Genomic DNA, 24802 nt, shown 5'->3' with positions numbered 1-24802 from the left:
GTGGAAGGGAGACCCTTAGCACTGCGTGGAAGGGAGACCCTTAGCACTGCGTGGAAGGGAGACCCTTAGCACTGCGTGGAAGGGAGTCCCTTAGCACTGCGTGGAAGGGAGTCCCTTAGCACTGCGTGGAAGGGAGACCCTTAGCACTGCGTGGAAGGGAGACCCTTAGCACTGCGTGGAAGGGAGACCCTTAGCACTGCGTGGAAGGGAGACCCTTAGCACTGCGTGGAAGGGAGTCCCTTAGCACTGCGTGGAAGGGAGTCCCTTAGCACTGCGTGGAAGGGAGTCCCTTAGCACTGCGTGGAAGGGAGTCCCTTAGCACTGCGTGGAAGGGAGTCCCTTAGCACTGCGTGGAAGGGAGTCCCTTAGCACTGCGTGGAAGGGAGTCCCTTAGCACTGCGTGGAAGGGAGACCCTTAGCACTGCGTGGAAGGGAGACCCTTAGCACTGCGTGGAAGGGAGACCCTTAGCACTGCGTGGAAGGGAGTCCCTTAGCACTGCGTGGAAGGGAGTCCCTTAGCACTGCGTGGAAGGGAGTCCCTTAGCACTGCGTGGAAGGGAGTCCCTTAGCACTGCATGGAAGGGAGTCCCTTAGCACTGCATGGAAGGGAGACCTGGCATACAGTGTTTCTGAGCCGACTTCTTTATATTCACAAACTCTGTTCTTTCAGTCCAACGTTTCGTAACTCCGGCATTGGAGCAACCTTATTGTTTAGTAATTGGTACTAGCAAAAATGTGTTTCTTTTGGAAGCATTCTTAATAAGATCCCGTACTCCTGTGTCCCCCAATGAGGGGAACATCTGTAAAAGGCTTGGCACCGAAACATATACGAACAATGGTCTTCTTTGGAAGGACCCGTCAATGACTTCAATGAGATTAGCAGATGCCACTTAGATTGTAAGCTCTTTAGGACAGAGTTTAAATTATCATTTATTATGTCTTGTTACATAATAGATGAGGTTGAAAAAAGACCTGTCCATCACGTTCAACCTATTCTAGATGTAGATGACAGATACTTTAGCCTATATCTATACATACAGTATATTGATCCAGAGGAAGGCAAACAAAAACCCCAGTGACATATATAATCTAATGATATCTCATAAGGGAAAATAAATTCCTTCCTGACTCCAAATATTGGCAATCAGATTACTCCCTGGATCAACATGTCTACTTATTTGGTATATCCCGGTATACCTTCCCTTTTTAAAAAGATGTCCAAGGTTTTTTTGAGATCTATTGTACCTGCCGTCACAGTCTTCCACATTTTAACTGCCCTTGCTGTAAAGAACCCTTTCCTTTGTTGCTGGTGAAATCTCCTTTCCTCCAACCTTAATGGATGACCCCGAGTCCTTTGTACTGCCCGTGGGATGAATAGTTCTTTTGAAAGCTCCTTGTATTGACCCTGAATATATTTGTATATAATTATCACATCCCCTCTTAGACGCCTCTTTTCTAATGTAAATAAATCTAAATTAGCTAGCTTCTCATAAGTTAGATTGTCCATCCCCTTTATTAATTTGGTGGCTCTTCTCTGTTCTCTCTCTAGTTCCATAATGTATTTTCTAAGGATTGGTGCCCAAAATTGTACCCCATACTCAAGGTGTGGTCTTACTAATGCTTTATAGAGGGACATAATTATATTTACTTCCCTTCCATCCATTCCCTGTTTTAATGCAAGATCAGATCGTATTTGCCTTTGCAGCTACTGCCTGACATTGGGCACTATGGCTAAGCCTGTTGTCTACAAGCACTCCTAAATCCTCCTCCATCAAGAATTGACCTAATTTTGGCCCATTTCATTTGTAAATTGCCTCTTTAATCTCGTTTCCCAAATGCATAACTTTACATGTATCTGTATTAAATCTCATCTGCCATTTACCTGCCCAAGTTTCCAGTCTATTGAAGTCCTTCTGGAGAGAAATTGCATCCTGCTCTGATTCTACTACCTTACACAATTTAGTATCGTCAATAAAGATGAAGCCTTTGCTCTCTATGCCAACCTCCAAGGCCATTAATAAACAAGTTAAAAAGCAGGGGTCCCAGTACCGATCCCTGAGGTACTCCACTCACAACTTTAGCCCAACCTGAAAAAGTTCCATTGCTGACAACTCTCTGCTGTCTCTCCTTCAACCAGTTTTCAATCCAGGTGCAAATATGTTTTACTGAGACCAATTTGCTTTATTTTGTATACTAACCTCTTGTGTGGCACAGTATCAAAATTTAAGTAGACCACATCAACTGCATTATCCTGGTCCAAATTTCTACTTGCCTCCTCAAAGGTACTAATACACTATTTTTCATAAATCACTAACCCTAAATTAATGGTGACTGTTACTAATAATTTTGTTATCCATTAGCTTTTCCTGAATATTATCACGTACTAAAGCTTTCAAGTAGCTTCCCCACTATTGATGTGAGGCTTACAGGTCTGTAATTCCCTGGTTGTGATGCAATTCCCCCTGCTTGTTCTAATCTCTCTGGATTGCATTCTGCATTATTTCAATCTTTTAGAAACTGGAACTACATAAATCAAGTTTAAACTTATTAGATAAGGCTGAAAAGCATTTTTGGGAAGTAGATCAGAAAACAGTTGTAGGTAATTAAGCCTTCACTTTATTTTTCCCTGTGTAGTTTCTTGTATGTAGCTGTGCTGTGTTACCCACACGACACCTGTGTATATGAAGAGTACACTGGCAGCAGAGCTTGTTCTGACTGGCGGTTAATTGCCTTAGTCTGGGGAATGTTCAGCAGTTTTTCGTGCGGCCGGTGGAGAAACCGTGACACATCTGGCGTAACTGACGAAGATAAATGTCGCGTAATCGTCCCGTGAAGTTTGTGCTGCAATTCTTTCTTCTTTTCCCCCCCCCCCCAGACTTTGCAACAGCAGGAATGCAAACTGCTGTACAGTCGTAAAGAGGGGCAGCGGGCGGAGAACAAAAACAAGAATCGATACAAGAATATCTTACCCTGTGAGTACGGCACACATGGGACGCGTCTACTCGTGTTTAGGGCCGCCTGAGAGATGCTGATTCTGGTGGGAATGCTATATATCAAACACAGTGGGAGTAAAGAAATGGCACACCGCTGCTTTACAGAAAAAAGTTAACAATATTTCCCTCCTTGTTGCTCACCCTCTGTTGATCCCGGCGTCTCAGAACTGGATCCACGTGGACATGAGCAGGTATTGGTAATAGAGGAAGCACACAGGAGCCTTTGGTTGAGTTTAATTAACTTCTGCTGTATTAAGGCATCAGAGCGGGTATATACATATGGTAACGTTTCAGGACTATCCCGTCCTTTCTTCAGACCATACACCTGTGTGTTTGTACAACCTTTGCTTTATTTTAATTGGGCAACATTTTCATCCCATATCTTACATTGGGCTCCACCTGCTTGGTAATATTTGCTCTGCGAACCCCTAATTAATCCTATTGCCTACTCATCAGACTATCGCTAGCAAAACTGTGTGGTTTATCCCAGGCAGTATAGTGTTCTGAGCTCGTAAGGGTAACACACGCTTAATAAGGCCCCAAACTGCACCTCAGTGTATGCAGACAGCATGAGGGGGTATAGCTGTCATTCACTGCCGGTGCTTCCAAAGTGACGCCCCACAATACCTTGCTGCAGTTGTGAATGCGGAAAGCAATGTGTGAAGCAACTTTGGATGCGCCTGCTGTAAGTGACAGGTTACCCCCCGCTAAGGTGCAGTTTGGGGTCTTACGAAGTGCTCAGGATCTTGCTACACTGCATGGGATTTGGGAACACATAACACACCTCTCGGTGTTTGTGAGCCCCCTTTTGGGAATCGGTGATCCTTGAAGCGGGCAAACCAGAAACCCGGTGATGCATTTGCTAAATGTCTCCGTAAGATGAAAAAGAAATCTTGCCTGGCTCCATTAACGTAATTAGATTTTTCCCTGGACAATGGTCTTCCTATATTTTGGCTTGTTCAGCACTTCCCTGCACACATTTCCTTTCTAAAAAGGTGTGTGCGCGTCCCGTAATGCAGCTGTGCCACCTGCACAAATAGAGGCAATTTGAATAGTAGCTGACCGAATCCCATTACTTTTACTGGTCAGAGATATAATTGACCATCTTGACTGACGCAGGCCCCTCAAGACAATGGTGTGTGTACACATAATGCACTACAAAATAATGTGCATTCTGTAGGATCATTACATTCAGCTGACACTTCAAATGTGGTTAGTAGAACATTTCTGAATACAAAACAAACCCATATTATACAGAACCAGTCCGTCTAGTGTATATAAAATGTTATTCCTTATAACAATGTATTACTCCATCAAACCACATCATATAAGCTTAAAAGTACAAGACTTTCTGCACCGTTCATAAGCAATATACTATACAAAAGCAAGGGACACCTGAAGCATTCCCCCATGTAATACATTCATTAACCAAGTGGTATAATGGGGAACTTTAGTATCCCAGTACAGTTCTTTCTGTAACAATGATCATTAATGACGACACGTTTTAATGCCCGCGTGTTGTCTGTGTTCGTAGTTGATCACACACGGGTCGTACTGAACGACGGCGATCCCAACGAGCAGGTTTCTGATTACATCAATGCCAATACTATCATGGTAAGTTCAATTCGTAAAGCCTCAATACGCCCCAGGACAGGGGTGCTCAACTCCAGTCCTCAAACCAACCCGTCAGGTGTTCAGGATTTCACTGCTTCAGCATAGGTGGCTCAATCAGAGGCTCAGTCGAAGGAGGCACTGGTTGAGCCACCTGTGCTGAAGCAGAGATATCCGACCTGTTGGGGGGGGGGCTTGAGGACTGCAGTTGAGCACCTCTACCAGGAGACAGAGATTAACTCATATAGGCCCATACTCCCTAAAGGGTGCTAAGCTTTAGCAAGACCTAACTCCCATGTAACGCAGCAGTTCTAGCAGTTACTCTACATGTGTGGGTTTTAATAAATCAGTTCTGTACTATGAGAAAACACTTGTAACATTTAAAAAAACAAATGTTTTTAAGACATTTGTAATGTTTCTAATGTAGGAAGCATTAACAAAGTCACAGCCCCTTCCCCTTCTGATTGTCTCTGGCTCCTGACCCCGCCCTCTCTCTAGCAGTGCACCAATTGTATCTAGTATCTGCCCAGTCACATAATGCTGGACTATATTGCCCACAATGCTGTGCAAGAACTGAATTAAATGACCTGAGCAAGCGCTCGATTTGCAGGACAACGACTCGATCTGCAGCTTAGCTAATCACGTGTCCGTGTGCAGATTGTATTGATGCGCATATTGAATGGGAATTTTTTATTTTTTTAAACGGCAGCTTGAACTGCAGCTTTACTTTGAATATGGGCCATGGTGTCCTACACTCTTTCTGTACCTCCTGAGGTTACCATGGCAACCTTTGGGCGGCAGTCTGCTCTGAAAGCTCCATTTTAATCTCCCATGTACTATTTCAAACGCTTATTTCTCCTGAGAAGAATATCAGATTAAAAAAATAAAAACAGCGTTGGCCAGCACATGAAGCGATCGTTTCATAGATAGCAGCACATCTTTGTAAATATAACGCTGCTCATTGCTAGCTGCTTCAACAGGGCTAGTGATATTCCCTTTGCCGGATAAAAGCTAACTCTCTTATTTTGTTCCCCCCCCCTTATTATTTTTAGTCTGAATTTGAAACAAAATGCAACAACTTGAAACCCAAGAAACGTTACATTGCTACTCAGGGCTGTCTCCAGAACACCGTGAACGACTTCTGGAGGATGGTGTTTCAGGAAAATTCCAGAGTTATCGTGATGACCACGAAGGAAGTGGAAAGGGGAAAGGTGCGTGCGTGTGTGCGTGTGTGTGTGTGCGTTAATCTTTTGCGTATCTGTAAAGCGAGAAGTGTGGGTTCATCCTCCTTCAGCCATTATCCACCCACTGCTGGATGAAGCCTCCCCAGTGATCTCCCAGGTCCTGCGGTTACAGCCTTTCTTCTTCACGTCGCTCCCACACATTCCCTCACCCCATCCTCCCCTGCACGTGTCCCCGCATTGCTGGATGAAGTCTCCCCAATGATCCGCCAGGGTACTGCAGTTACCGCCTCTCTTCTCCACGTCGCTCCCACACATTCCCTCACCCCATCCTCCCCAGCCCGTGTCCCCGCACTGCTGGATATAGTCTCCCCAATGATTCCCCAGGTTCTGCGGTTACAGCCTCTCTCTTCTCCACGTCACTCCAACACATACCCTCACCCCATTCTCCCCTGCCCGTGTCCCCGCACTGCTGGAGGAAGGCCTCCCCATATGATCAGCCAGGGTACTGCGGTTACAACCTCTCTCTTCTCCACATCGCTACAACACATCCCCTCATTCCCTCACCCCATCCTCCCATCTGACTTTAGGTCTTCTGCGTCTTTTAATTTCCCATGGTATCCAGTCAAGTACCACCATTGTCCAACGATGATCCTTTCGTCTTGTGATGTGCAGTCCACCGCCATTTTATTTTCTTCCCCCTTTATATATTCTGTGTGTATATACAGAGAGAGAGAGGGGTATGGCCGCATCGTTTGGTATAGATCTAGCAAGCTCGAAACGAGGGGTCTCCGGAGCTGAAAGTAACGCGGTTGAGCCCAGTAAACGCCCCGCTTTCTGTGGCAGATGGGTTTGACTTTAAGATATTCCAAGCATGCACATTCAGATGAGCCCAAACAGTCTTGACTATTGACCGTTTAAAAGAGACCAGCTAACAGAAACCTCTCGTACACACGGTGATTGTAAGGGCTAATGCAATCACAACTTGATATACGCTGGATATTCCATCAACACTTGTAATATTAGCAGCCACTGTGTTTGCTCTTACTTGGATGGCCAATAATGACGATCGCCCGGTTATAGATACTCTTGTGACTTCTCACATTGGCTTGTTGGGTTCTTTTTAACTGCAGGGTTATTATGCTTTGTTTTCCAGAGTAAATGTGTGAGATATTGGCCAGAGGAGTTCGCTCTAAAAGAATATGGAGTTATGCGTGTAAGGAATGTTAAAGAGACCCCAGCTCACGACTATATGTTAAGAGAGCTTAAACTTTCAAAAGTGGGACAAGTAAGTACTCTTGTTTTATTATTTGGAAGTAAATATAGAAACATATAAATTAGCGACTGAAAAGGAAAATTAGATGCACCTGACAACCTAAACTTCCATATTTTCTAAAACAAGTGTTTATTTTCCATAAGGGGAACACTGAAAGGACAGTATGGCAATACCATTTCAAAACGTGGCCAGATCACGGTGTCCCTACTGACCCTGGTGGTGTCCTGGACTTTCTAGAAGAGGTCCATCACAAACAGGACAACATTACCGAACCTGGGCCTGTTGTAGTTCACTGCAGGTATGTCACTTATAGATGGAATTAATATGTACATATAGATCTATATGTAACCCTCCTTGCCCGGCTCTTAACACATTTACGTCCGTTGACTATGTACATGGCTTTGCACAGTCTCATACCTTGTCGGGGTGCTGGGTCAGTGCAGGATGGGGGGGGCGTAGATATGCGGATGGCATAATGAAGGCCGCCAGGAACTTTTTATAGTACAAACACGAGCTTTATTGACAGCTGTCCACAATGCTCCTCACACAGTGACATTACCCACAATGCTCCTCACACACTGACATTACCCACAATGCTCCTCACACATTGGCTTCAGCCACAATAGACACGTCGGGTATCAGTGTTTGTACTATTTATATTGTATTATATTGTTATTATATTGTTAGCACCCAATCTTAATGCTCTAGGGAGGTATTTAAGCGTGTTGCTGTCATCTCAAGTGCCCATCTTCTGCGTTGCGTCAAACTCCACCAATTGGGTCCCATTTTGGATTCCCCTTCCTATCCCGAACTGTTGGATCATTATCCCTGTGCAGGGTACTGCGTGCCACTCGTAGTCACTGTTTCTGAGGTAGCACTGGACCTCTTAGCAAGGCTGACCCGACTAGGTTCCATGGCTACTATTTCGGTAACCTAAATAGAACATAGGCTTCCTCTTTTGGTGAGACTGTGTACTTCTGTAGTACCATGTCTATGGGCACTAACTGTATGGGACACTTTCCCTAACTATAAAACCCATACATGAGGACAGGGCAGTATCATTATACAGTAACTACACACTTAAACATATTTACATTACAAACAGTGAGGCCCCTCCAACTGTCACTCCCAGGGACCCCAGTTCTAGAACCTTCAGGGCTGTCTTATACACCCTGATCGTGACGTCACTGACCACCAAACAAAGTGGGTGTGGCTTTTCTGCCACGTCACTCTTTACCACGTGATGGGAGAGGGGCGTTACCCTGCGTGACCACGTGCAGGTAACCCATTAGGGCCATTAACCCCTTAACTCAATAGTAGTCCCAAAGGGATATATATAAATGGGTAGGTTTATATGGTACTGCTGCAACAAACTCCTAGCTTCTGTGCATCCTGCCTCTTTATGAGAGACCTTTTCATATCCAGCTCTCTTTTCTTGGGCGGGATATAGGTAGAAATGTGCAGTTTTAGATCCCCCAGTACGACGGTTGGTAACCCAGACCATGTGGCCACTTATATTGCCACTTCTTTCCATGTCTCTTGACCTTGGGTAGCTGGCCGCACTGCTGCTGTAAACGGTTGGACGTGGTTGTCCGAGCAGCAGTGCGGTGTTGACCTTTTTTTTATTGATTTTTAAGCGGGTGCCTATTCTATTTCTGCACTCGCTCTGTAACCTGCTTACGTTGGATGCGTCCAACCGCCTGCTTCAGTGCATGGGATCGTTATTAAGCAGAGTATCTGTAATTGAATGTTGGCTGTTCATACTGTAGTAGACCCTCTGTCTGTGCTTCTCGTGTATTTTGAAGGTTTATTGCTCATATGATCGTTTGGTTAGAATACATGTTTTTATTCCCGCCATAAATTGGTTGCTTTCTAATCCGTATTGTCATACGACCGGCACAAAGTTGCCATATGTAGCCTGTGCTCACTGTGCTGTCATATTCATCAACAGCGCTGGAATCGGGCGGACGGGGACTTTTATTGTGATTGATATTCTCATTGATGTCATCAGGGAAAAGGGTGAGTATAGTGTGTGTTTTGTTTGTTATCTCCCACATAAATAACACAAGAGGCCATTTATTAGTCCCCATATAGATCGTTAAACACACACATACAGTTCACACCGTTATGGTAATCGTGGTTTCCTTCTCACACATACAGTTCACCCCGGTATGGTAATCGTGGTTTCTGTCTCACACATACAGTTCACCCCGGTATGGTAATCGTGGTTTCCGTCTCACACATACAGTTCACCCCGGTATGGTAATCGTGGTTTCCTTCTCACACATACAGTTCACCCCGGTATGGTAATCATGGTTTCCTTCTCACACATACAGTTCACACCGTTATGGTAATCGTGGTTTCCTTCTCACACATACAGTTCACCCCGGTATGGTAATCGTGGTTTCCGTCTCACACATACAGTTCACCCCGGTATGGTAATCGTGGTTTCCTTCTCACACATACAGTTCACCCCGGTATGGTAGTCGTGGTTTCCGTCTCACACATACAGTTCACCCCGGTATGGTAATCGTGGTTTCCTTCTCACACATACAGTTCACCCCGGTATGGTAGTCGTGGTTTCCGTCTCACACATACAGTTCACCCCGGTATGGTAATCGTGGTTTCCGTATTTGATCAGGAACTCTGCAGTTTTGCAGAACAGAGAACAAGCTTTAGGCCTGGGACCCGGTGCGCTCGGTGGCGCGGGCGGCCACACGCGAGTTCCCCACCAGCAGCGGAATCCTGCGGAGCCGGTCCCCCCTGGCTGCACAGCTCACTACACGCTGTGACGCATCAGCCGCTACGGGATACAAGAGAATGGTGATCCCTAGTGTTGACGCGTCACGTGGTGTGGCTGTGAGCCAATGGGGAGGGGAGGCTTCGGGAGGAGGAGAGGCTTCGGGGAGCGGGGAGGAGTGTGGAGTGAAAGCAGCGTGAGTGTGTGTGTGTGTGTGTGTGTTGCTTACCATCAGCAGCTCCAGCCCGAGCCCGTGGGGGGGGGGAGAGTAGTGGGTCCCTCCGCTCAAGCCACGCCCCCCCTCCCTGTCAAGCCTCCAACTCCCGCCCACCTCCCGCTCCGGCTCCCGCTCCCTACAGACCGCATATCGCGGTCTGTGTATGTCAGCGCCCCGCCTGTCTGCAGTGCGGGCGCGCTGACGGAGGGAGCGGGGCCGTAGCCTTAGAGACATTAGAGCGGATGCTTTTAAGGATAAATGTTCTGCACCCCTGCCGTGTTCTCCTCCCCCCTCCCCCCACCCTGTCCCTGCTAGAGGGGCCAGCAAATGTTTCTCTGCAAGGCATTGCAGGCCCAACTGGCAGCGATGGGGTTAACAGTAGCAAATTTACATTGGATTGAGGGCAAGCAGAGGCAAGGACGGCTGCACTACCAGCGCAGATCTAACCATTGGAATATGCTGTAATGTAGAGTAAAACAATGTAAGACTACACATGTCCGACATCCCAAGTTTTTACAGCGAAGAGAATTTAAAAAGACCTCCCTGCCCCCCTTCCACTACTGAACCTCCCCCCCCAACCACCAACACTAAACCTCCCCCCAACCACCACTACTGAACCTACCACCAACACTAAACCTCCCCCAACCACCACTACTGAACCTCCCCCCCAACCACCAACACTAAACCTCCCCCCAACCACCACTACTGAACCTCCCCCCCAACCACCAACACTAAACCTCCCCCCAACCACCACTACTGAACCTCCCCCTCAACCACCACTACTGAACCTCCCCCAACCACCACTACTGAACCTCCCCCAATCACCAACACTAAACCCCCCCCCAACCACCACTACTGAACCTCCCCCAACCATCACTACTGACCCCCCCAACCACCACTACTGACCCCCCCAACCACCACTACTGAACCTCCCCCCAACCACCACTACTGAACCTCCCCCCGAACCACCACTACTGACCCCCCAACCACCACTACTGAACCTCCCCCCCAACCACCACTACTGAACCTCCCCCCAACCACCACTATTGAACCTCCCCCCAACCACCACTACTGACCCACCAACACTAAACCCCGCCCCCCATCCACCACTACTAAACCCCGCCCCCTCAACCACCACTACTCACCCCCCTCCAACCACCACTACTGAACCTCCCCCCAACCACCACTACTGAACCTCCCCCCAACCACCACTACTGAACCCCCCCAACCACCACTACTGAACCCCCCCAACCACCACTACTGAACCCCCCCCAACCACCACTACTGAACCCCCCCAACCACCACTACTGAACCTCCCCCCAACCAACACTACTGAACCTCCCCCCAACCACGAACACTAAACCCCGCCCCCATCCACCATTACTAAACCCCGCCCCCTCAACCACCACTACTGACCCCCCCAACCACCACTACTGAACCTTCCCCCCAACCACCACTACTGAACCTTCCCCCCAACCACCACTACTGAACCTCCTCCCCCATCCACCACTACTGAACCCCCCCTCAACCACCACTACTGAACCCCCCCTCAACCACAACTACTGAACCCCCCTCCAACCACCACTACTGAACCCCCCTCCAACCACCACTACTGAACCCCCCCAACCACCACTACTGAACCTCCCCCCAACCACCACTACTGAACCTCCCCCCAACCACCACTACTGAACCCCCCCTCCAACCACCACTACTGAACCCCCCCAACCACCACCACTGAACCCCTCCCCCTCAACCACCACTACTGAACCTCCCCCTCAACCACCACTACTGAACCTCCCCCTCAACCACCACTACTGAACCTCCCCCCCAACCACCAACACTAAACCCCGCCCCCCATCCACCACTACTGAACCTCCCCCCCAACCACCACTACTGAACCTCCCCCCAACCACCACTACTGAACCCCCCCCTCCAACCACCACTACTGAACCCCCCCAACCACCACCACTGAACCCCTCCCCCTCAACCACCACTACTGAACCTCCCCCTCAACCACCACTACTGAACCTCCCCCTCAACCACCACTACTGAACCTCCCCCCCAACCACCAACACTAAACCCCGCCCCCCATCCACCACTACTAAACCCTGCCCTCTCAACCACCACTACTGAACCTCCCCCCCGTAACACTGTCACTTCTGGCTAACCTGTGTAACGCTGTCACTGCTGGCTAACCTGTGTAACGCTGTCACTGCTGGCTAACCTGTGTAACACTGTCACTGCTGGCTAACCTGTGTAACACTGTCACTGCTGGCTAACCTGTGTAACACTGTCACTGCTGGCTAACCTGTGTAACACGGTCACTGCTGGCTGACCTGTGTAACACGGTCACTGCTGGCTGACCTGTGTAACGCTGTCACTGCTGGCTAACCTGTGTAACACGGTCACTGCTGGCTAACCTGTGTAACGCTGTCACTGCTGGCTAACCTGTGTAACACTGTCACTGCTGGCTAACCTGTGTAACACTGTCACTGCTGGCTAACCTGTGTAACACTGTCACTGCTGGCTAACCTGTGTGACACGGTCACTGCTAGCTAACCTGTGTAACACTGTCACTGCTGGCTAACCTGTGTAACACTGTCACTGCTGGCTAACCTGTGTAACACTGTCACTGCTGGCTAACCTGTGTAACACTGTCACTGCTGGCTAACCTGTGTAACACTGTCACTGCTGGCTAACCTGTGTAACACTGTCACTGCTGGCTAACCTGTGTAACACGGTCACTTCTGGCTAACCTGTGTAACACTGTCACTTCTGGCTAACCTGTGTAACACTGTCACTGCTGGCTAACCTGTGTAACACTGTCACTGCTGGCTAACCTGTGTAACACTGTCACTGCTGGCTAACCTGTGTAACACTGTCACTGCTGGCTAACCTGTGTAACACTGTCACTGCTGGCTAACCTGTGTAACACTGTCACTGCTGGCTGACCTGTGTAACACTGTCACTGCTGGCTAACCTGTGTCACGCTGTCACTGCTGGCTAACCTGTGTAACACGGTCACTGCTGGCTAACCTGTGTAACGCTGTCACTGCTGGCTAACCTGTGTAACGCTGTCACTGCTGGCTAACCTGTGTAACGCTGTCACTGCTGGCTAACCTGTGTAACGCTGTCACTGCTGGCTAACCTGTGTAACGCTGTCACTGCTGGCTAACCTGTGTAACGCTGTCACTGCTGGCTAACTTGTGTAACGCTGTCACTGCTGGCTAACTTGTGTAACGCTGTCACTGCTGGCTAACCTGTGTGACACGGTCACTGCTGGCTAACCTGTGTCACGCTGTCACTGCTGGCTAACCTGTGTCACGCTGTCACTGCTGGCTAACCTGTGTGACGCTGTCACTGCTGGCTAACCTGTGTGACACGGTCACTGCTGGCTGACCTGTGTAACACTGTCACTGCTGGCTGACCTGTGTCATTTATTTGTTCACATTGCTGTGGAGTGAAAGCATAAGGAAACACCACACACTTTGCCACTTTTAAAGTAGAATTTTACAACTACTATTTAATGGCGTTTTTAATTGAGCCCCGAAATTGAAGTTACAGACATTTGTACCAGCAAATACTCTCTAAATCTAACAAGCCTGCAGGTGTTGTGTTCGGGGTGAGGACATGGCATTAATGGGATCCGATAATCCTTATGAAGCAGTTTTTAGAAAGGTTGTTGTTTGGTCTTTTTGTGTAATATTTTTACACCAGCGCACCTCCAAAGGTGGAATGTTTTGGAATGAGAGAGATCACAATGGATTATGTAATCAGAAGGAAAAATCATTTGTGATTTAAAAAAACACCGCATTTCTTTGTGGGTTTGAGAGGGGGGTGGAACCGCTTCCAGTTCAGGAACGCCCACGTGCCCACGCACGCATGCGCCTCGGCTAAACCTTTGCACTGTGTGTACAGTGGGGTTTCTTTATTTAAATGTCATTTCTGGTGTTAATTCAGGTGTGGATTGTGACATTGATGTCCCCAAGACCATCCAGATGGTCAGATCCCAGAGGTCCGGAATGGTTCAAACAGAAGCACAGTACAGATTTATCTATATGGCAGTGCAGCATTACATAGAAACATTGCAGCGCAGGATTGAGGAGGAGCAGGTATGTCCCTTGTATACAAACTGTTTGTCTTTCTGCGGAAATGATGGAACACCGATTTAATAGTATTTATGGACCGGATTTAGTGACTACGTAATGCTATTCCATATAGCAATGAGACAATATGGTCCCTGGCCCGTAAGTGCTCTTCTGTCACTGGGTGGTGTCTTATGGAATAGCGCTGCTTAGTAAACATGGGCCTCGGGTGTTGTGGGAAAATAAATGAATCTAAACGCTCCTAGGAGCACAGACTGTGACAGCGGATCAGAACCAGCCCCCCCCCCCCCCCTCGTGTCTGTCCTTATTCCTATCCGCTGTAAGACCTCACACCCCGTCGGACCTTTTGCCTTTCTTTCGTATTTAGGAGCCTTATGTATATCCCAGGCATGTTTGAATTCCCTTACTGTATTAGCCCCCTACCACCTCTGCTGGGAAGCTATTCCATGAATCCACCTCCTTTTCCGTGATGAAGTACTTCCTCACATTCCCCCCTCGAGCCTCCCATCCTCCCGAGAGTGACTGCTAGCACTTCCCACCCTCCCGAGAGTGACTGCTAGCACTTCCCACCCTCCCGAGAGTGACTGCTAGCACTTCCCACCCTCCCGAGAGTGACTGCTAGCACTTCCCACCCTCCCGAGAGTGACTGCTAGCACTTCCCACCCTCCCGAGAGTGACTGCTAGCACTTCCCACCCTCCCGAGAGTGACTGCTAGCACTTCCCACCCTCCCGAGTGACTGCTAGCACTTCCCACCCTCCCGAGAGTGACTGCTAGCACTTCCCACCCTCCCGAGAGTGACTGCTAGCACTTCCCACCCTCCGGAGAGTGACTGCTAGCACTTCCCACCCTCCCGAGAGTGACTGCTAGCACTTCCCACCCTCCGGAGAGTGACTGCTAGCACTTCCCACCCTCCTGAGAGTGACTGCTAGCACTTCCCACCCTCCCGAGAGTGACTGCTAGCACTTCCCACCCTCCCGAGAGTGACTGCTAGCACTTCCCACCCTCCCGAGAGTGACTGCTAGCACTTCCCACCCTCCCGAGAGTGACTGCTAGCACTTCCCACCCTCCCGAGAGTGACTGCTAGCACTTCCCACCCTCCCGAGAGTGACTGCTAGCACTTCCCACCCTCCCGAGAGTGACTGCTAGCACTTCCCACCCTCCCGAGAGTGACTGCTAGCACTTCCCACCCTCCTGAGAGTGACTGCTAGCACTTCCCACCCTCCTGAGAGTGACTGCTAGCACTTCTTTGGCTGTTTCTTATCCTGGAAAGAAAAAGCAGATGGGGCGGCGACTTGAAACTAGCAGGGAGACGGTTCAGATTTTGACGCACTAGATGACGAGTTTGTGGATTTGACGCACTTTCACTTCAATGCTTTCCAGGCCCCGATGGGGCGAAGAGATTAGGCTGCAGAAGCCTGAAGCTCGTGTCATTGGGAGAGCGTTTACAGTTAAAACATAAGCATATGCTTTTTCAAAATGCGTAAGTTGCACATTTATTGCCTGCATTAAAAACAAGACGGGTCTTTATATGCGTTCTCTCGTCTAGTTTTAACGGGAAACCTTATTTAAACAGGTCACCCATTGATATTTTCTGAACATCGACAAACTGCAAAGTTTAAAAGCTGTACATCCTCCGAGTTTGAAGCGCAAATCCATCCGTGTGCAAAAGGGACCCGTTATGTGTCAAAGTATTAATCAAATATCTCGCGCACGCTAAAATAACCGGCTCTTGTTGTGAGACCGGAAAGAAAGCCGTGCTCAGTAACTATTAACCATGATTGTAAACGGAAAGCAAATGTGGTATGAAATGTGTGCTGCTTTAAAGCTGCAGTTCAATAAATATCCTACATGTGTGTTTTAAAATAAATAAATCAGGTCTGTACTATGAGAAAATAGTTGTAGCATTTAAAAAAAGTCATTTTTAATGTTTCTAATGTAGGAAGCATTTTTGTTTCTACAGAAACCATTTACAAAGTCACACCCCCTTCCCCTTCTGATTTGGCTCTGGCTTTTGAGCCCTGCCCTCTCTAGCAGTGCAACAATTGTATAGTAACTGCCTAGTCACATGATCTTCCACACAACTTTGCATTGTGGGTAATGTAGTCCAGCAATTACTAAATTAAATATCCCTGAGCAAAGCGATTGATTACAGGAGAACGGATGGATCTGCAGCTTAGCTAATCACGTGTCAGTGCGCAGATTGTATTGCTGCACATGTTGAATGAAATAATAATAAAACTGCAGCTTGAACAGCTACCCTCTCAGCCTGTAAAAAACATTGCCTTTATTCTGTGAGGGATACCAGTGCATGAGGTTATACACAGTACAGTGTATAAGTTACTGCGTTTCATGGTCTTAGTGCAATCCGTACATTGCAGGAGGCCACAAATAGATCTCTCTCTCTCTCGCCCTCTCTCTCTCGCCCTCTTTCTCGCCCTCTCTCGCTCTCGCTCTCTCTCTCTCTCTCGCCCTCTCTCTCGCTCTCGCCCTCGCCCTCTCTCTCTCGCCCTCTCTCTCTCGCCCTCTCTCTCTCGCCCTCTCTCTCTCTCGCCCTCTCTCTCTCTCGCCCTCTCTCTCTCTCGCCCTCTCTCTCTCTCTCTCGCCCTCTCTCTCTCTCGCCCTCTCTCTCTCTCTCTCGCCCTCTCTCTCGCCCTCTCTCTCGCCCTCTCTCTCGCCCTCTTTCTCGTCCTCTCTCTCTCTCGCCCTCTCTCGCCCTCTCTCTCTCTCTCGCCCTCTCTCTCGCCCGCCCGCGATACCTTTTAGCAATTCACATCTGTGAAGAACTGTAATGTAATGTAGCTCCACTAGAAGGTATCTCGGCCTACAGCACACGTGCTTTCCTCCCAGAAGAATGCAGCTATTTGATCGTGTGTCCATCTCACTGGTGATCTTGTAGCACTTGCCTGGGTGTTGCGATGAAGCTAGCGCTCTATCAACAGAGGAACATACAGGTGCCAGTCGTGAACCGAAACAGTAAATGCATCAGCGCTTCATAAGACCACTGAGTGCACGATATTTACCTTAGTTGAGAGAGATGTGTGTGTGTGTGTGTGTGTGTACACACAGTACGGTCTCTGTAGTAGAACACACACAGCTATAATTCTTCATGGGGAAAAACCCCATACCTGGCTGGAAATATTTTTTCTTGTTTGTTCCATAGTTGCGTGTTTGCGTAAGGAACATTTGCAAAGCTTCGGTATAAAGCCAAAACATAACAGGGATATATCCCTGCGTGTCAGCTTTTATTTATTGTGTGTTAGTATGTGTGTCGCCTGACAAAACAAATGTTGAATAAATGGAGGATAATATGGGAACTTCTTTGTTTTGTTTTTCAGAAAAGTAAGAGAAAAGGCCATGAATACACAAACATCAAATATTCCCTCTCTGACCAGACAGCAGGGGATCAGAGTCCCCTTCCCCCCTGTACCCCAACCCCATTACCAACACCCACCTGCCCGGAGTAAGTAAGCCCCGCCGTACAGAAGGTTACTTTCCATTCGGCCTTAGAGAAGATGCACAGACTCAAGAATACACACGTTTTGGGTTGTGTGTATATATGTGCATGCATACACTTGCCACCTATGCATGTGTTTATATATCTTTTGTAAAGACCAATTGTATGAGTTTGTGTCTCTCTCGCTCGTTTTTCTCTCCTCGCTCTCGCTCGACCGCCCGCTTTTTCTCTCGCTCGACCGCCCGCTTTTTCTCTCACCCGCTTTTTCTCTCGCCCGCTTTTTCTCTCGCCCTCCATACTCTAATTCCTGATTTTTTTTTTCCATCTATTACTTTAGCTCCAATTTTCAATTTTGAGCTCCGTGAAATAGAATCATCTCACCCGACATTAGGAGCCAGTGTTTGTGCCGCTTATTGATTGTTGCACAGACGCGCATTGCAGTAAGACGATAACCCCCCTCCCCCCAGTCAGGAGAGTCTGGCCAGAACCTTCAATAGAGCAACATGAGCAGCGTTTTCTGTGTGCACCGTGGGGAATTATACACTCCACTCTCCAAGTTTCACATAAATTATACCCCTGGCTGCGCTGCCACCGTTTAAATACTGAATTCAAACCATTCCAGTGTGCATTTTCGTTTTAACTTCTCCCAAAGTTGGATGAGCAAGTTTTATTACAATTACAATAAATTAATAAAATGAGGTACGTTCATCATATAAAGTTTAAGCCCGTGTATTTCAGTAAACCTCTTGAATATACGTTTAAGGGGCAGTTGCGTTTCGTTGTAAAAGACTTCTTCACTGTACCGTACTGTCCAAACCCTAAATGAATCCGGCTGCAAAGCCCCCGTCACTTCCTGCCGTTACTACACCTCACAATCTTATCTGAGACGATTAAGACCTTATTTTATTCCCTGTAAGACCCTTTGTATAGTGTAAATGTCGCTGCTCTGAAAACAATGACAGACGGAGGCCGGGAGCCCGCTTCAAATCCCAGTGTCGGCTCCTTGTGTCGTTTTCTCCCTGTGCCTCAAGCACCCAAATTAGATAGTAAGCTCTGTGGGGGCAGGGACTCCTTGCGCGTACAGAATACAGCGGCACTCGGTGAGCGCTATATACAAGACCATATTATTCTAGGAAGTGGCTCTGTGCTACCTGGGGGAGTGGGGAGCGTGAGAATAAACCCCAGGAGTTGCCATGTGGGGACTCTGCAGACACTTGGGCCTTTTTCAATCAAAATTACCGGTAATAGAAAACCAAAATGTTAAAATAAAGTTGGCGCACTGCTTCAAAGCCGCAATCCACGCTGGCCGGTTTATTTTATGTTTATCACCCCTCTCCCCCCCCCCCCAATAGAATTGAAGCAGGGGGTCTCCGGAGATTCCTCTGTAGGGGGTGTCGGTAGCCCTTGTGCTCGGCTTCCAGGGTTCACGTAATGGCCGCTTTCAAAGCTCCTGCGGGCCAATAGGAATCCATGAGGTCATCAGGTGCGGCTTCCTATTGGCCCGCGTGACACGGGAGCTTTACACTTGCAGGAGAAGTCGGAGCCCCCTTCGGAGGTACGTTTCTCTGGATGTAGGGGGGTCCCCGGAACGGAGATTAATGGGGTTCCCCTCCGGGGAGACCCCTGCTTTAATTCCATGTATGGCTCCTTTTTAAAGAGCAGCACATGGGCTCTCTTGGGGAAATAGGCCGTGCCTGGGGTGAGCTGCACCATCTCATAGGTCACTAGTGGTGATTGATACTGTAAGTAAGACTATACCGGCTGGATATTAAGTCCATGAACCATAAAATAATTAGTATAGTTATTTAATGTCGTCAATGTTTCTTAGTCGGGGGTACCAGTGCCCGCTGGTAATTTGTGTAGACAAGGTTAATGGCGACCCACACCTGACGTGTAAAGAAAAATGATCCCAAGACCAAGAGCGATGGATGCATCTGTCATCATATTTGCATCAACTAAACATCCCTTCGTTGGTTGGTGAGACGGACGGGGTCAGTTTAACCGACCTTTTCCGAATAGACTTTGAAGGTCATTTTGATGCCGTAGTCCAAGTGACGCGAACCCTTCAAGGGAAACTGGATAAGCGAGGTGGTTGGAGACGGCGCCCGTTTGTGTCTTTCCTGGCACACCAGGTCACTCGTTGGGAGGTAAGAGGTGTTAAGCGGTGTGGGGATTTTATACAAAACAACCTCCAGATTGGAAGTACAGAATTTTTAAAAATGTTTGAATCAGAAAGGATGGGGGTTGATTCTTCAGTGATACGGGGAGAACGGACAGGGGTTGGACGTCAGGATAACTACCAGTCCGAGGCTTTGTGAGACACGCAGGTTTGCACGTTTTGGGAGACTTCGCTGGCACCTGGAAAGGGATTACCTCGCGTTCTGTGGCAATGTGCAATAATACCCAATTATCCACGGCCTCACATTTTTGCAGCCAGATGAACTTGCAAGCAGATGAGTTGTTGGCCCTTCTGTTAGCGGAGATAAGGGCCACTGTTGCTTGCTAATCAGACTAAATAGCTGTGAGATCAGCATTTCCTTCCTCTGTTACAGGATAAGAGACGACGCCTCCAGGGTCTATGAAAACGTGGGGCTGATGCAGCAGCAGAAAAACTTCAGATGAAGTAGCTACAGAATGTCAATTGCAAAGACTGGTAATGTAACAAGTGGTTGTGTGTGGTTGGTTGTGTGTGTGTGTGTGTGGTTGGTTGTGTGTGTGGTTGGGTGGTTGGTTGTGTGTGGTTGGTTGGTTGGTTGGTTGTGTGTGGTTGGTTGGTTGGTTGGTTGGGTGTGTGGTTGGTTGGTTGGTTGGTTGGTTGGTTGTGTGTGGTTGGTTGGTTGGTTGGTTGGTTGTGTGTGGTTGGTTGGTTGGTTGGTTGTGTGTGGTTGTGTGTGGTTGTGTGTGGTTGGTTGGTTGTGTGTGGGTGGTTGTGTGTGGTTGGTTGTGTGTGGTTGTTTGTGGTTGTGTGTGTCTTTACACCTTTTTAATTTGATCCTTTTTCCCCCCCTAGAAATTAATATTGTGAAAAGGCAACAGAATGTGAAGAAAGGCGATGGGAGATATTTCACCTGAGGTTTAAAGGCTCGGTCCCTTTAAGCAAACGTGTGTCAAATCCCTAAACCATGAACAGATTAAGAATCAAGACCATTTGGAAATCATGTCTGTCCTCCCTGCATCTCCTGATTCGGGAAGTGCCCATCCTTCACAGCGATGCTTCTTCATCTCTACAATGTAGACAAATATTATTATTATGTAGAATTTTGGCTCAAATCCCAGCAATGACTCTTCCACTGACAGATCTGCTCTCTCCTTCTCAGAGGGACCCCTGTTGTACAGGTATAGTGAACACCTTTGGACGGGCTTTCAGGTCACTGGGCCGTGGTTTGGTGAATGCACAAATTCCAATGGGAACAATTTTTATCTGCCCAAGAATATCACACGCGGATAATAATTTCTAGGTAAAGCTGTGTTTTCTTTTCATTCGATAACATGCAACTGTGAAGATGTTTTTAAACAAATAATAATAGAATGGGAATATCTACACTATTGGTAATTTACACACACAGGTGCTTCTGTATCTTTTTTATTTTTTTCTGCCATGAGAGAGATTTTGTTGCTATAGCAGGAAGCCAGAAAGGAATATTATATGAATATAGGCCCAATGCCCACTTTTTATTATGGCACAGCTGCTGTTGATGTCCACATTCTCGTTCTGTATTGATCATGGTATGATGTGCAGGGTGACGAAAGGAAAGCAGTTCCGATGCACTTTACAAATGATGGTTTGATCTTTAACCCCTTCCGCACCCTAGGGGCCCGTAAGAACGTGTGAAGAGGGTGTTAAATCACATCAGTTTTGCCAAGTCCGTTTCAATAGATTAGACCAGTTGTCCCACAGAAAAATGGGGGAAGGCCTTGCAACACCCACGGCTATACATCTGTATTGCTAAGGGAAATACAGTATTCCGTTCTCATTGCACTAATAAGTGCTGTTTTGTGGAATTGCGCCTGATCTGCAGCTTTCTCATGGCGGGACCTTCATTATCCCCTTCCTTAAAGTGCCTTTACAGCCACAGCCTACCTGCAGACAGTTTGTGCTTTATCTGTTGATGCTCATCTGTACTTGCCATATAATGAACTGCAACAGCATTAACACAAGCCTGCCTCCATACCCTAGGTCCGGCCAACTCCAGTCCTCAAGGGCCACCAACAGGTCAGGTTTTCAGGATATCCCTGCTTCAGCGCAGGTGGCTCAGACGTTGACGGCCCTGTTGGTGGCCCTTGAGGACTGAAGCTGGCCGCCCCTGCACAGGGTTACTACTTTCTCCAGGTGCTTCATAATGTATATCTCGTGTTGCATGTAACGCAGCCTCGTGTTGCATGTAACGCAGCCTCGTGTTGCATGTAACGCAGCCTCGTGTTGCATGTAACGCAGCCTCGTGTTGCATGTAACGCAGCCTCGTGTTGCATGTAACGCAGCCTCGTGTTGCATGTAACGCAGCCTCGTGTTGCATGTAACGCAGCCTCGTGTTGCATGTAACGCAGCCTCGTGTTGCATGTAACGCAGCCTCGTGTTGCATGTAACGCAGCCTCGTGTTGCATGTAACGCAGCCTCGTGTTGCATGTAACGCAGCCTCGTGTTGCATGTAACGCAGCCTCGTGTTGCATGTAACGCAGCCTCGTGTTGCATGTAACGCAGCCTCGTGTTGCATGTAACGCAGCCTCGTGTTGCATGTAACGCAGCCTCGTGTTGCATGTAACGCAGCCTCGTGTTGCATGTAACGCAGCCTCGTGTTGCATGTAACGCAGCCTCGTGTTCCACACATGACTGATTTGAACTTGCCTTCTCCTTTTGCTATGAGGAAACTGATCACTGGCGCCGCAGGGATAAAACGCGGCTTTCGGGAACCTGCTTGGTCTTGCCGCAGGGTAGAACCATCGACGTGCACATTCTACAACCCAATCTCGAGCAAACCTATAGTTTTTTAAATGTTTCCGCTCATGCGGTAAAATATCGGCCATCTCCTTTTGCGCGACATCACTAGCGAAGTCTAATAAATTAGTGAATGTGACAGTGATAACGGTGAAAGTGGTTGGTTTTTAACTAATATTCTGCATATTTCATACACTGTTATGCAAGATCATTAATCATGTAGCCGCCATACAGCAGCGTGTGAGACGCACAGTATTTAAGCCATAAGCACTTGAACTGAAATGAATTCTCCACCTTTTTTGGCTTATTTCTTCAGCCGCTGATATGACAATATTTGAAATACTGATTGGCCTGGAAATCCTTTCTGTGCTGGTCAAAATGTAGTTAATGGTTTTAAAGTTTCTTTTCTTCCATACAATTGCAAAATTGTCTGTTTTTTATGAAATGCCAAATGGAAGGGTCCGGTTACATAGAACCCATAGAAATCATGCAAAGAAAAGTATTCTATTTTAGTGTCCACACTTATACAATATTAGATCATTTAAAAGAATATTTGTTAAGGAGGTTGTGGGAGGGAGAGAGTGGTCAGGGCTAAGAGGTATATGGTGTAATTCTGGGATAAAACAAACTGCTCCCAGATGTATTAAAGAATCCTTTTGATGTCGCTGAGATTTTTGTTCTTCGATACACACACTGCAGGTTTGTTTACCCTGGAATTGAATCACTTTTGCTGTGCTACATATATCCCTAAGTTTTCAGTATTTATTGCGTCGCATATAATTAGTTTTGAAATAAAGAGAAACAGATTAATTCAAGGTGGGGGGGGGGGGGAGGGCGTCATTTATCTAAGTGGAGGTCAAAGTTCAATTAAAAAAAAATCCTTTGTTTTACTTGTAACGACCGATTTTGTTTGAGAAAGATAGGAAACTAATGTAAGAAATGCATTCGTTCTCAATCCCTGTATGTCGTTGCGTATATCCCCTTTAAACTTTTTCTTTCCCTCATTCGGCAACTACACTCAGTCGTGCAATTCTAATAATGTTTTTGCTCTGCCAGTCGGTAAACCATATTTTGGGGCAGATAAGACTGGTTAAACAGTTAGAAAATTAAAAAAAATGGCGTTTTATATGGCATAACCGTAGTCTGAATGCTCATTGATTTGAGAAGTGATCCCCTAATGCTGAACAGTTGATTAAGTTATACATCACTGCTCTAAAATGTTCCGCGGTTCTGTTCTACACGTTTTTGTGCTAAAGAGGAATGTCCACTAATTTAGGGGTTTATTCCGAAAGGGTTTATCCTTCTTAGTACATTCACTACCTTTTTTTAGTGATTAACCCCCCAAGTCTCATCATATTTCTAATAACAGTGAGGATACCTTTCATTTATATTTTCCCCGTTGGGAAAATGTTGGTGTCACTTTATCCATAAGTGTACAACTTGTAATCTTGTGTTTTTAATGACAAATGTAGGTCTAAAACGCAATTCAGAAGTGCAACAGTAGAAATGACAATCTTCACAAGAGTGCATCGTCAATAAAGCACTCCATTTAAAATATCAAAAACACTTGCAGCACTCAGCAATGGGTAGCTAGCTGGTCATAAATAGCAGGAAATAAACTCATTCACCAGTAAATGACTTTTCAAATAAATTGCTGTTTTTTTTTTTTTTTTAACTTAAAGTATCAAACTACAGTACTGATGAGGTGTGTTCGCACGCGTTCGTGTTCCTGATTGTATATGCCAATATTACATGCCAATAATGATCTTCTCGGGTGTCTCCTATAGAATCGCACGGCTTAGTCAGAAATGGCTTTTATGTCCATGAAAACGCAAGATGTAACGCTCAAAAAATAGTCCATATTAAAGGGGACTGATTAAAATAACGGGTGTTTTGCAAATGAATAGCAGACACCTAGGATATTTTCGAGCAGTGACGGCATATTTAATCTCCTTTTGAAATTGAATTTATGAGTCAGTTTTCTGTTCTTTTTATGGGCAGAATTCAAAGCAACCTCTATGGGATGAGAATGTGGATGTCTAACTCGCTTAAGAGGATACATATTTGTATTTCCTTTCCTATGAGTTAGATGCTCTCATATAAATCTCCATTTTTCTTCTGTATTTTTAGAGCACCCATAAATACCATTCTGCTCTGACAATGCCACGTTACAACCTATTATATGTTGCTTTGACCCACAGACAAGTGTATGTAAAAGCATTGCTAGTGGGACAGCCAATGGTTTTGCTGGGCTAATATATTGGAATCTCCCCTTTTAACCCGTTATACT

The 24802-nt window shown here is 47.0% G+C and overlaps 1 protein-coding gene across 2 annotated transcripts in view; it reads left to right on the top strand.

Moving 5' to 3' along the window:
- PTPN11 (protein tyrosine phosphatase non-receptor type 11) overlaps positions 1 to 21088 on the top strand; it is a 39667-nt gene extending 18579 nt beyond the window's left edge. Inside the window, exons 7-16 of one of the 2 annotated variants that reach the window (XR_012787703.1) lie at positions 2876 to 2972; positions 4528 to 4607; positions 5657 to 5815; positions 6942 to 7073; positions 7205 to 7359; positions 9013 to 9080; positions 13979 to 14130; positions 17461 to 19726; positions 20132 to 20232; positions 20590 to 21088. Coding sequence is in view for 1 of the 2 variants with exons in the window: in XM_075568135.1 (XP_075424250.1) it covers positions 2876 to 2972; positions 4528 to 4607; positions 5657 to 5815; positions 6942 to 7073; positions 7205 to 7359; positions 9013 to 9080; positions 13979 to 14130; positions 17461 to 17585; positions 20132 to 20201 (1038 nt within the window). In the remaining variant the exon portion in view is untranslated. The remainder of the gene's footprint in view (positions 1 to 2875; positions 2973 to 4527; positions 4608 to 5656; positions 5816 to 6941; positions 7074 to 7204; positions 7360 to 9012; positions 9081 to 13978; positions 14131 to 17460; positions 19727 to 20131; positions 20233 to 20589) is intronic. The other variant, XM_075568135.1, reaches the window with a different exon arrangement.
- The last annotated feature ends 3714 nt before the right edge of the window (positions 21089 to 24802 follow it).

This window comes from Ascaphus truei, chromosome 13, assembly GCF_040206685.1.
Source record: "Ascaphus truei isolate aAscTru1 chromosome 13, aAscTru1.hap1, whole genome shotgun sequence".
NCBI lineage: Eukaryota > Metazoa > Chordata > Amphibia > Anura > Ascaphidae > Ascaphus > Ascaphus truei.
Note: the sequence above shows the minus strand (reverse complement) of the source record. Positions and strands in the feature narration are given on the sequence as shown.